We start from the raw sequence: 12,746 nt of genomic DNA, 5'->3' as shown, positions 1-12,746 counted from the left end.
TAATATACCATTAAATAGTTTTGTATGTTCAATAGAATAAAATGCCACACATACATGGGGAAATCTTTTGAGACGGGGACATTTTGCCTATTGGTATATTGTTGCCGCCACAAATCAGCTGCACTGCCAAGTGCGGTTTCTATGCCTTCGTTAATACTACTTATACATATGTGTAAATATCAGTAAATAATTATTCATAACAAAACTAACGGTTTAAATGCCTAAATTATTTGCTAAACTCGAGAAAATCAGGAAATTTCTAGTGCAACTCGCTCAAAATCTCCTTTTTATTAATAGTGGTATTCGCGCTTCTGTGTATTCGCTGTATCCTGCTTAAGTGTAACTGGAAGAGCGTGGGGTAGTTGTTGCATGTGTATTTGATGTAGCGCTAGCAACAACAAATCATGCAGTTACGATTACACAACATACAACGAATACACATAAGAGCGAATTCCCCTAATGTATAACTTCTGGAAAGGCCCGATCTCAAGCTTGGTGTTTTCAGACGTTAATGTATTTGTAGGCTCCGAGGAATAAAATTACAGGTATTAGAGAAATGTGCCAGTTACCAAATGAGAGAAAAAAGCTGCTCACAACTGTAACTGAATTTCGCGTATTTTATAAAAAGCGTATTTGGGTCTGTGTAAAAAATGCTCACCTCTAAAAATTATTTTATTGGTCAGTACTGGTTAATCTTTACTAATATAAACGCGAATGGTTTGTTTGTTACGCTTTCACGCTTTAAATAATCAACTGGTCATCAGGATAGCTTTTATCTCAATTAGCCCACGTTCCCACGGCAGTCGGGTCTACGTAACCGGAACGACCCAGATTTATATTTGGCCAAGGACTGTCACTCCAGCAACACTACCCAAAAACTTTTTGGGGAACTTGTATGGTGCTACAACAACGACAACAACAACAACAACAACAACAACAACAACAACTGAAATTTTATACTACCACCTGTTACAAAAATTAACTTATATTTAAAATATTTTATAAATGAATTATTACAAAATGTATGTCGATCAAGTCGTTGTATCCCAGAAATGGTGATTCTTAGGAACAAAAGTGGCATAACGGTTTTTGCAGATAACTGCATGATCTACACTTTTGTCTAACCTATTTTTAATGATAAGCCTTACGTTTAGCTTAAAAATGGTAACAATCAATTTATGTGACCTTTGACCTTGAATAATCTTTTTTACAGATCTCGGATCGATCAGGACTTTTCAAATTCCATAATGATGTTCGTAACATTCGTACCAAATTTCAGCTTTATGCGAGTTACTGCAACCTTCAGTTTAAATATATGGTTTAAGTAGAGTAGCGATTAAAAAATATTAGTTACACAGGTTATAATGTATTTCAATTAGGTTGACAAGTGATAATTTATGGGAAAAAATTGCCCTATGTTAGAGTTTTAATTTTTTTTTTGAAGTCTCCATCTCAAAAGATTTTCCGGCATACATACATGTTAAGAGGGCCTTGCCAAACACGCATTAAAAGCGTAAATAAAAATAAAGACACAAGTAAATTTATATTCAACAATGAGCATTAAAAGATAATTAAAACATAAGAATAAAATGTTCGTTTTCGTTTATGAAAAGTCGTTTGTAGCTGGTAATAAACTTAAGTACATCCACGAGTTTATGAATCAAATGCTCACTTCTACTAAACGCTTTTACTGAGTTTTTGCTAAAGACCCAATTGGAGTGGTCGGATCGTGAAAAATGAATAAATAATGCATACAAATTACAATTATGTAATTTTCAAATGAAGTACCAAGCCGTAGTGAAACATTCGCATTTTATCTTAAATTTTTATATGTGAAATAAACAGAGATTAAAAAACGATAATTACTTAGAAAAAAATTAAAAACAGAAAAAACGTACGATTCCTCACAACCCAATGTAATCAGGAAAAATTATTTAAATAAAAACTTTCAAATTCCCCCAATCACATAATTCACTTAGAAGTAATTAGAGGCAATCATGGTGTTACTTATGTATATGTGTGTGGAAATATGTAACTTCTGGTCATGTGGGGGCGTTCACAACTTACCGCTGGCTTTACGACTAAACATACTAGTTATGGATTTGCTGATACTTTTACGCTTATTATCGTTCCGCTTGAAGGGGTCATACGACGATGAGGGTGTAACTTGTACTGGTGATGCTGACGATATGCCTGCGAATGTCGTTTGTGGACCGAAACGCTGCTGCTGCTGTGGAGGCAGCGTATTTTTAGCAATATGCACTGGTGAATTGTCCGTCGCTTTACGCGCGTTTATCAAACGAAATTCGCGGTCGATGAGATAAGAGCGAGCCACATCGACAATTTCAAGCGAATCCTCACACATCGGCAATTCCGCATCAATTTGTTGCTTAAGTATGCGTAATATTTGCTGGAACGATGGTGTGTCCGAAGTGATAACAATGTCCGGCCGCAATAGAAGTGAATGAACCAATCGTAGTGGATAGCAGGCGAGCCGCGTAATCAAACCAGTAAGATGTAAGTTTACATATAACGTGTTGCTGGTGAACGTTTGCAATTTACCCCATATTGCGTTTAGGAAGGGACCTGAGGTGAAAAATGAAAGTAGTAGCAACATACTTAATTATTATTTTAGGGGTACGCTGCACACTTACCTAAACTTACTGTCCCTTGTGCAAAGAGATCTTCCGAAAAGTCTAAATCAGTAAGGACTAAATCGTTGTTGTTGCTCGATACGCGCCAAATTTCTTTTCTGTATTGTTTCGCAGCTAAACTGTTGCTATTGCTACTGCTCCCACTATTATCTAGCTCACCTTCACCGCCACTTGAGCTTAACATATGCATTGTGGAATTAGCGGTTGAGTCTGTACACTCACCACCATCTTCATCGACGGGTCGCCACTTAAATGACTCATAGCCGCTTGATTCCCCTATGGACTGCAGACTGTCCGGCTGTGTTTTTTCCACAGCAACTCTGGCGTTTATAGCCGAACTCGCGCTTTCGTTTTCCGTCAAAGCATTTGCTCCAAATTCAGTGAAAAATTGTTTAACCATCTCTATAGCCTGGGTCTGCTGTGCGCGTAGATTCTTTGGCGGCCACTTTTGGTATTTGTATGTGTTCCTCCATTTGGAACAGGCATTCTTACATTGTGTGATGCGGCAATGCGCTTCAAAGAGGTACGCGTGAAAGTTGGCATAGAGACTGTTGCCCGTGTGCACGCCGTAGTAGTTCCAATTTGCGCCGATGGTTTTACTCATTGTCGATGTCGGTGAAGGAGCGCTGGGTGCGGTGGTTGTGTTGCCACTGTGTCACCGAGTGATTTGTGCTTAGTTAATTCTCTTGCGCGTTTCATTACGTCTGGTGTAAGGTCCAGAAAAAATTCGGCTGTGTTTGTGTACGGGTCGATTTTATTTATTTTATGTCGATGCGAAATAGGCACATGCTTGCCGGGCAGTATGTACTTCAATAAAAGCTCCAGCATTAGGTCTTCGCAGTGCAACGCAAGCATGGTATCGAACAATGCCATTGTTACCATACACAAATTTGCATCCGTGGAACCCAGACGATCTATTAATATGTCCAATATCCGTTCTCCATCAAACTTTTCCGTATCCAGGAGAAATTTGACAAAGGCGCGCAGTAAACCTGGCTCTGTTATGGATCTCAATATTAAATCCAAATAGGACATTGCAGATATTTGTGACTCAACGTTTGTCTGGAAATGTTTGCCTTTCAATGTCTGTAAAAATTATCAAAGAATTGTTTCGATTTTTCGATCGGTGTTGATTAAAGAAAGAAGGATGAATAACATATAAAAGGGGACGCATAAGAGTTAGCAAAATATAAAATCAACATAAAAACGTAAAGCAAGGAATGAAGGCCAATGTGAACTAAATAGTGTTACCTTAAAAAAAAATGAATTTGTTCAACTACGCTATAAATATACTTATCTATCTCTGTGAGTCATACACAAGTTGCCGTGGACAAAATAATGAAAGATTTTAGTTCAAGTTATTACATGGTAAGTTATCTTCTGCAAAATAAATGCTAGCACAACGTTTTGTCCGTGAATAGTCTTCATTTACATGCTTATCGTTTAAAAGCGAAAACAAAACTTCCAAAATAATTTGCCTCTTTAAATAACAATTTACACATACCTAGGTAGATTAAGAAAAAAAATAAATAAATGTTATACATAACCTCAAAGGACAAAGTTAAGGTACAATTTGCATGTAAGGGGGCTTCCTGCAAAAACGGACTGCAGTTTTTATGGGCTGGTGGGGGGAAACCCCGGATCATAGCCTATGTAACTGCTCACTTATCATGACTAGTAGACTGATACATCTTGGTGAACGATTATCATCCCCATCCAAAATTTGAAAATCGCACCCCCCAGAGTGCCTAAANTTTTGCGACAAAGCCATACAGAGTAGTAGTGCATCCCTGGCTTGGTGGCCGATGCTACCTTCTCGATGCACGTATGGTATAAGTAGTGAAAATATAATGAAACTAGGAAAAAAAACAGTAAAAATATGTACGAGAAAAAGCGTGATACAATCAATTACTTAGTGCTTGAACCATTGTTGGTACGCAGCAGCTCTTGTCCGCTGTCACTGGAAGTATGTTTGTGCTGTTCCTGTGCCGCCGAAAAGAAAAACAGATCGAGAAGATGAACGTTTTGCATTAACACCACGCATAGCTGATTCAATAATATAACTAAACGTTTTTCCAAATCTGGCGGAAATATTTCCCCCTGGCTCGAAGCGAGTATCTTCAAAAGCGGCCTCAGAAAGGGTTCATGACAGAGTAACTGATGTCGCGAATGACTAACAAGTAGTTCATACAACTTTAATTGTTCCAATCGCACAGCATTGGCGTAACGACCTGTGGTACAGCCCCATTCGTATAGCTTATCAAGTAGGTTTTCACTGAGCATATATTCTAAACATGGCGCAGGTGGTGGCGCGGCATCTGCTGAGGGGATTGATACTTTGTTGCAATGATGTAATTCTACTAGCAACAGTGTCACCATAAAATCAAGATGTGATACTACGCCCAGTACATCATCGTGTGAAGAAGGTCGCTGTGGTGCATTTGATCGTTGAATAATTTCGTAGGCTTGCTGCCAATGTTTACAAAAACTATCATAACAGGCTCGAGGATCACAGTCTGTGGCTGCGTCGATCGGTCTTTGTCGTAAAGCTGTTGTTGTGGTTGAGCCTCCTGGGCCGTTATTGCTATTAGCAGCTGAAAAGAATGGTGAACTGTTTCCGCTGCTGCGTGTTAAGCTCTGTCGCAGCGGGCTAGAGCGTAGCCAACTCATTTAGTATGTATAAACTACTTCGACGCAGATAGTGAAATTTAGTAGCGTTGTTTACGTTGCTTGGTTCAAGATATCAACTTAGCGTCTGAGTTCTTATTCTTATCAATTATACATACAGTAGCCACCGAAGCCAATGAAATCTGGACTATCTATTAAGCTATTTATGTAGACGACTTCCAGAACATTTTCTGATCGGTTTTATGCTAAAAGAAAATTTTTAGTAGTCAATATTACAGTATGTATTAAAGTGCCAATACACTATTCAAGGTGCGTATAATTTAACAATCATGCATATGAAATACACATGTATATACATATATCTGTGGTCATAAGCAATAACCGCCTAAGTCGACTTGGGAAAGAAGTGAGTTATATATGCAGTCGTATTCTGCAACTACTATTTCATGTGTATGTGAAATCTAATCTCACTATCCAGGCTATTTAAAAAGTTATAGACAAACATATTTTGATATCCCCGAGAAAGATAACATTATTATCCAAATGTCTAAAACATTTCTTCTCGAATTCAGGTTTTACGACTTAAGCGGTTATTGCTTAGGACTACAGTATACAAATATGTATGTATGTGCGCACATTAATGTAACATTTCATGTAAAAATAAGGTGTGTGTGTAGATTTAGATTTCAAATTAGTAATTTACCTCTGGCCAATGCCTAAAGTGGGTATTGCACCTGGTTCTTATACCTATTTACAGTGTCATAACAGACATTTGTGCTTTAAAAATTTAAAAATACAAGTACATATAGCTCCATGAAGCAGGGGAGTCCAATGTTACACCTCCCGCACCAACCGCTCTTCAGGACCACAGCACACCACCTCTATTTCGCACAGTGCTATGTTTTTTTACACGACCTTAACTAATTTTAGTTTCGCTTTATCACTAAGCTAAGCATTATTAATAGTGCATTTTCGAAAGTATAAACAATTTCTTTTATAAGCACTAACAAATTTATGATTAATTTTTATTAAAAATACTATTTAATACGACATTTACCCCGAGTAAAATTTTAATCAACCATCCGAATAGAAGAAAAAGAAAGTATATGACTAAAATGACCGATCACAATAGTTTTGACAGCAGCAGCGTTGCCGTTTCACTTAAATTTAAGCAAAATTGATTAATTTTTTCCTGCCTGCAAAGAACGTAAATGCAAAGAACGTAAATCGTTCGGATAGCGTGATCTGTAGCCGTTGGTTCAGACAACGAAGGTTCTCTGGTTGGTTCATGGTACAAATGTACGATTGGTCTGCTTTCGTTGTTGTTGTTGTTGTAGCGGCTACTAAGCCCCGTTCGGGACGGTTCATCCATCATCGTTGTCGTCTATTTCAGCTAGGGGGAGGCCCAGGAAGTGTGCTACTTCAAGAGGGGCTGTCCATAGGGGTAGGGGCGTTAGCTGAGTGGGATTCTCAGGGCATGTGAAGAGGTGCCGGGAGTCATGTGGCGACTCTACACATGCCGGGCATTGGTTGGGCACATCCGCGTTGATTCTACTCAGGTAGCTGTTGAGCCTGCTGCAATAGCCAGAGCGAAGTTGGGCTATTGTTGTGCGGGTCTCCCGAGGCAGACAAAGTTCTGTCCCGTCCACGTCCGGTGGTTGTGTGCCTAGAACGGCATTCACAGGACGGGAGTCTACATAACTTGAGACTGATTCCCTGAGAATGCCGTTGAGGGCCTGTCGGTAGGTTGTCGGGTCCAGAGGTTGTTTAATATACCTCTGGACTTCGTCTGTCAGTTCGTAAAGATGCCTCCTGACGTGCCGTGGCGAGGGCTTTTCCGCGAGCAGTTGCCCGCTGGGATGGCCACGTCTGTAGCTCCCAGCAAGGAACTGCTTGCAGAGCATTATGTTATGCTCCTTTACCGGGAGCATCTGAGGAGGCATCCTGTCGCGGTTCGTAATGCCGTGTTTTGGCAGGTCTGCAGCTTCATCCCCTGCGTCCTGCTAGTCCCCGGCGACCATACGGGCGCTGCGTAGTTCAGAACCGGCCGGCCAAAGCCTTGTATGTTGCCAACAACGTTTCTTTATCTTTGCCCCAAGTGCTGCCGGCCAGCGACTTGAGGACATTGTTGCGGCTCTTTACTTTGTTGACAATTGCGGTTGTATGCGCCGAGAAGGAGAGCAGACTGTCGAAGGTAACTCCGAGGATTTTCGGGTTATTCACCGTCGGTATTGTTACGTCATCGACGTGAATACCCAGTGGCAGTCTGACCTCCTTCGTCCAGGTGGTGAAAAGGGTTGCCGAGGATTTCGCAGGGGATATGGCTAGGCTCCTTGCAGTGAAGAAGCGAGAAAGTTCGGAGAGGTAAATGTTTACTTTTGAGCACAAGTCATCAATTCCATTCTCAGACGCCATGATCGAACAATCGTCAGCATATGAGACTATATTAACACCCTCTGGTGGCTGAGGAAGCTTTGATATGTAATAATTAAACAGTAGCGGGGACAGGACACCACCCTGTGGTACCCCCTGTTTAATTTTACGTGGCTTGCTGGTTTTGTCTAAGATTACTGAGGAGTGTCGACCACTCAGGTAATTCGCCGACCACCGTTTGAGTCCCTGTGGGAGTGAGGAGGCGTCTATATCTTCTAGGAGCGTTGAATGACTGACAGTGTCGAACGCCTTGGACAGGTCCAACGATACTAGAATAGTTCTCCCACAGGGGCGGTATCGGTTTAGGCCACGAGTTATCTGAGTGTTTATGGCGTTAAGTGCTGTTGTTGTACTATGCACTTTACGGAACCCATGTTGATGCTTCGCTGGGGTCAGGTGGTTCGTGAAGTACGGGAGCAGCAGGGCCTCGAGTGTCTTCGCTACCGGGGAAAGGAGAGTTATCGGGCGATAAGACTCTCCTTTGTTGGCTGGTTTCCCCGGTTTGAGCAGTGGGACCACTCTCCCCATTTTCCAGATGTCTAGAATGACGAGAGTGGCCATAGACAGATTGAGGACCCCCGTTAGGTACGCTACTCCCGCAGGACCCAAACTTTTCAGCATCAACATGCATATTCCGTCGGGTCCAATGGCTTTGGAGGCTTTCGCCTTCCCGATGGCCACCTGAACTTTACCGCAAGTGAAAGCAAGGGGGGCACGGGTTGTTGGCAGTTTGTGCAGCCTTCTGGTCACTCGGCGCTTGGCTTTGTCCACCGGAGGATGCAGTATGAACTGCCGGCTAAAGTAGCTCGCGCATCGCTCCGGGTCCGACGAAGCATGGTCGCCGAAAGAAATTTCGACAGAGGCGAAGTTACAGGTCTTCAGATGCTCCTCCCACTTCTTCCGCTTATGTACGTTTACTAGTTGCCGAATCTCCGCGTTGACATCCCTAATACGGGGATCTCCGGGATCGGCCTGACGAAGGCTGTCGCGCTCATCGGCTAGAACAGCCGCTTCGGCAGGGAAGTTTGGACGTGGGTCCGTTATACATCCTGCCGGTATGAAGCGAGCTGCAGCAGCAGTGACAGCCCTGCGGAACTTACGTTCACCGAGATGGACGTCGGTTGGTGTGAGAAGCGCAGTGAAGGTGTTTTCCAGCCACCACCATTATCTCGCTCGCGATCTCGACGGTGCACGTTGTACCCGGCGCAATTCAACAAAGTTGAATTGCTGTGCACCTTCGTCTCTTGGACCGCAGCTATCAATATACCATGCCGACACATGAAGACGGTTATCTCCTCAATCTTGCTCTGTAGCCCGTTGCAGTTAAATTGAAGGAGCTTCATGTGGTTCGGGAGACGTGTTGTGATGTGGGGTGTAAAGGATGTGTGTGTTCTTACTGCCGTTGGCTGTGTGCGCTGCTGTGATGGTTGCTGCCCTGTGGTGGTGGCGGGAGGCGTCGCAGTTGGGGTCTGCGACCGAGCAGCGCAACACGGGCCCTCGAAGTTCCTCGTCCAGTCTCGCGTGGTACGCAGACCTGAGCATGCCCTAAAGTGGCACCAGCCAAGGCAGGTGTTGCACTTGACTGATGTCAGATTGCGGAATATCCTGGTCTGACATACCGTGCAGATTGTAGGAGGAACCAGGAGTTGTTGGCGGCGGCGTGTGGGTGGTGGTGCGGCTGTGTGTGTTCTATGGTCAGTCGTGGCTGTGGTATGGTCTGTGGTGTTATTATGTTGTTGTGCTGTGGTGACTGTGTGAGGCTGCTCTAGTGGACTGTGGTTAGCCGTGGAGGCTGCTCTGTTTGAGCAGCAGGGGGCCACATACGACGTGGTCCACTGCCGATGTGTCCGTAGTCCTGAGCAGACTCTGAGGTGACACCACCCCTGGCAAGCATTGCACTTGACAGAGGTGGAGTTGTGTTGTAGTCGTCTCTGGCATACACAGCAGGTGTAGGTTTCATCTAACCCCGTTTAGGTCGGCGAAGTATCTCAGTTGGCGTTGACGTCGCTTCAACAGCTGACTATGAATACCTGAATGCAAATGCAGCCGTCCACATAGCCAATATTCGGCAACGCTCACGGCAACACAAAGCAAAAAGATGGCTAAAAGTGTGTTTGCATTGTTCAACTTTGCGTTCAACATTTGCGTTCAACTCAGCGCAGGGTTGCACGAAAAAAAGTTGAATGGCTAAAAATATCAAAATATGAAAAAATATCAAAATATTCGCCATAAAAAGGTGTTTGCATTGTTCAACTTTGCATTAAACTTTTGGTTGAATGGCCTTTCAACTAATCGCTTTCAACAAAGTTGGTCGCCAGCCAACATTTAGCCATTCAACTTTTTTTTCGTGCAACCCTGCGTTGAGTTGAACGCAATTGTTGAACGCAAAATTGAATAATGCAAACACTGCTTAACTCTCATCTTTTCGCGTGCGTCGCTCGTCAGCTGTTCCAAAGAAATAAAATTATGTGAAATATTTTTCCCTTTTAATCAATTGCGGGCAAGAAATACCGTTTTTAATGCAATTATTGATATGAAATATTAATTTATCTGTCGTTAGTATGTTAATTTAGTGGTCCAAGCATTCACTGCCAAGCGTTCATTGCAGCAAGCATACTTTTAACGTGCATTCTGTCAAAAAAAAAAAAAACCCTCAAGAAAAAAACATTTAAAAATATAACGAATCATCAAAAATAATTTATTTTTAAAGATGTGAAAACAAAGGCAAATAAACCATCACGAAAATGTTATTTTGTGCATTTACCTGTGTCCTTGACCTCAGACGCTATATTTCTCCTTGCCAAACTATTCCCACGTACTCAGCATGCCGATGTCGCTTTCATATCGTATCGCATATCGCATCGCGTATCGTATCGCTCTAATGTGCACCGCGCCTAAACAGGTTCACGACGATACATGTAACTTTCATGAAGATTAACCATAAAAATTGTGTTCAATTAACAGCTGGAACCAGCTGGAACCAAGAAAACTATGTCCGCCAAAATAGGTTAAACGCAAACTTGAGTTGACATATTTACACGCATACATGCAGACATACATATGCACATGTACAGTGGAGTAGCACTAAATTGGACATCGCATTTTTTGTACTTTGATGTGTTTGAATCTTTTTATGGCACTGAAGATTTGCCTACGGATGAAAAAAAAATTAAAAATCATCTGTGGATATATGTAAATATATTTTTATAAACTCTGAAGTATAGAAATTTTTAAAATCATTTTTTTGTCATTATATAATTGTGTTCAATATATATGATATTGTTTGCAACTTATGTTTATTTTTAATGACTTTCATTTAAAATATAATTCAATCTAGAACAGAAACCACAATAATAAAAGTTTAAAAGTTTGCACAAATTGCAAAAAAAAACGAATCAAACTTCAAGAAATAGTCATCAAAATTTCAAAATTTTTGATTAGAATATGTACTTAGAAAATTTTCGGCTATGCAGTATTGTAGCCCATTCAATTATAGTATAAGAAAGTGCAAGTTTCAAGTTGTTAAAAATTACCGTTGATGTTTTAGATTTTTTTTTGTGGGGGTGTTGCTTTTTTTTATACAAAAAAATTATCATGAATTATGTATATGAAAGAAAATGCGCAACACCCTCCACAAAAAAATTCTAAGAAATTAACGGTCATTTTTAACGACTAGAAACTTGCACATTAGTATACTATAATTGAATGGGCTACAAAGCTGCATAGCCGCTTATTTCATGAAGCGAATCGGAGCTATGACATAATTTTTTTTACGAAATCCGTTCGACTTAAAAAAGAATGGCTCATATGCAACTAAAAGATATAACCAATTTAAATCTTTTTTTTATTAAATCAATCGAAAAAGAAAAATCAAACCAAAATACTTAACATTCATATGAATTCACAAAATGTTAATTATTGCTCAGCTCCGAGTGGTGAACTTCTAGAGCGATTTTGATAGCTTTTGACAATCCACACGGCTATTCGTAATTGCAGCTTCTCTGTATTTAACGTTCTCTGGAGAAGATATACAAAAAATGTTAAAACCCTCTTATGGACATGTTAAACGGACTGGTGAAATTCCGTAGTGCATCCATTTCAGACGACAATATTTTCACTCAAAAATATGCACCTTCTCGTTCTTATATGTTCTCTGATAAAGGCGCATATGCGACTAGAATACAACAATAACAATTTCATTCATAAACGCATGCGCATATTCTTCAATGTCAAACTCATTCATTCATTAATTCAATTGCCACACATCTCCCCGCAAACACATCGCCGACAAGCGCAACTTCTTCGCGAGGGCCACAAAAATTCTAAAATGTAAAATTGAAGAAATAACAGCCCGCCAAATGAAAAGTAGCAAGTCCGCAGTAATATCTGAGGAAATTTGCAAAAATAACTTATCTCGTATTACGAAATTTTTCTTGCCATTCTCCACCATACAAAAAACAAGTAAATGGTTCTGTTCTGATTTTTAACCGACTTCCAAAAAAGGAGGAGGTTATCAGTTCGTCGGATCTTTTTTTTTTTTGTTTTCTTTTTTTTTTATGTATGTTACCGCATAATTTTGGACCACGTCAACCGATTTCGATAATTCTTTTTGCATCGGAAAGGTAGTGTCTCAGAGGTGGTCTTCTAATCTGGTTAAGATCCGATCAGTGGATCATGAAATATATATATATATATTTATATGAGAGTTGAAGTCGGTTTTTTTTTGCTAAAAATTACTTGTTATATTATTATATTCTGATTTTATTATTATATATTTTCAATTATTTCATTTGATATTTCGCCTGCAGAGGATGGTTTTCTGGCAGGCACTGATACCTCCTCCTTTTCTGGAAGTCGGTTAAAAAATTAGCAGGGAAAGGCGAGAAGAAAGTCTAATTAGATTCACAACAAATCTTTTGGGATGATGAAAACTGGAGAGCACGCGAGAGACATGAGTGGTCGAGAAAAATGCACGTTCTGTAATTAAAAGAAGTAGAAAATAAATTTAGAAATATTGAATTAGATATAAAA

The 12,746-nt window shown here is 40.7% G+C and overlaps 1 protein-coding gene across 1 annotated transcript; it reads right to left on the bottom strand.

Moving 5' to 3' along the window:
- Nucleotides 1-2,007: 2,007 nt before the first annotated feature.
- On the bottom strand, nucleotides 2,008-5,494 carry LOC108372520 (UPF0518 protein GL19323-like). Its single transcript, XM_017628238.1, is given in 5 exon segments — nucleotides 2,008-2,586; nucleotides 2,655-3,296; nucleotides 3,299-3,748; nucleotides 4,320-4,510; nucleotides 4,567-5,494. Coding segments are annotated over 5 exon segments (2,571 nt in total). The 5' UTR covers nucleotides 5,325-5,494; the 3' UTR covers nucleotides 2,008-2,056.
- Nucleotides 5,495-12,746: the final 7,252 nt, after the last annotated feature.

This window comes from Rhagoletis zephyria, unplaced genomic scaffold, assembly GCF_001687245.7.
Source record: "Rhagoletis zephyria isolate East Lansing unplaced genomic scaffold, Rhagoletis_zephyria_1.1 Rzeph_scaffold_05836, whole genome shotgun sequence".
Taxonomy (NCBI): domain Eukaryota; kingdom Metazoa; phylum Arthropoda; class Insecta; order Diptera; family Tephritidae; genus Rhagoletis; species Rhagoletis zephyria.
Note: the sequence above shows the minus strand (reverse complement) of the source record. Positions and strands in the feature narration are given on the sequence as shown.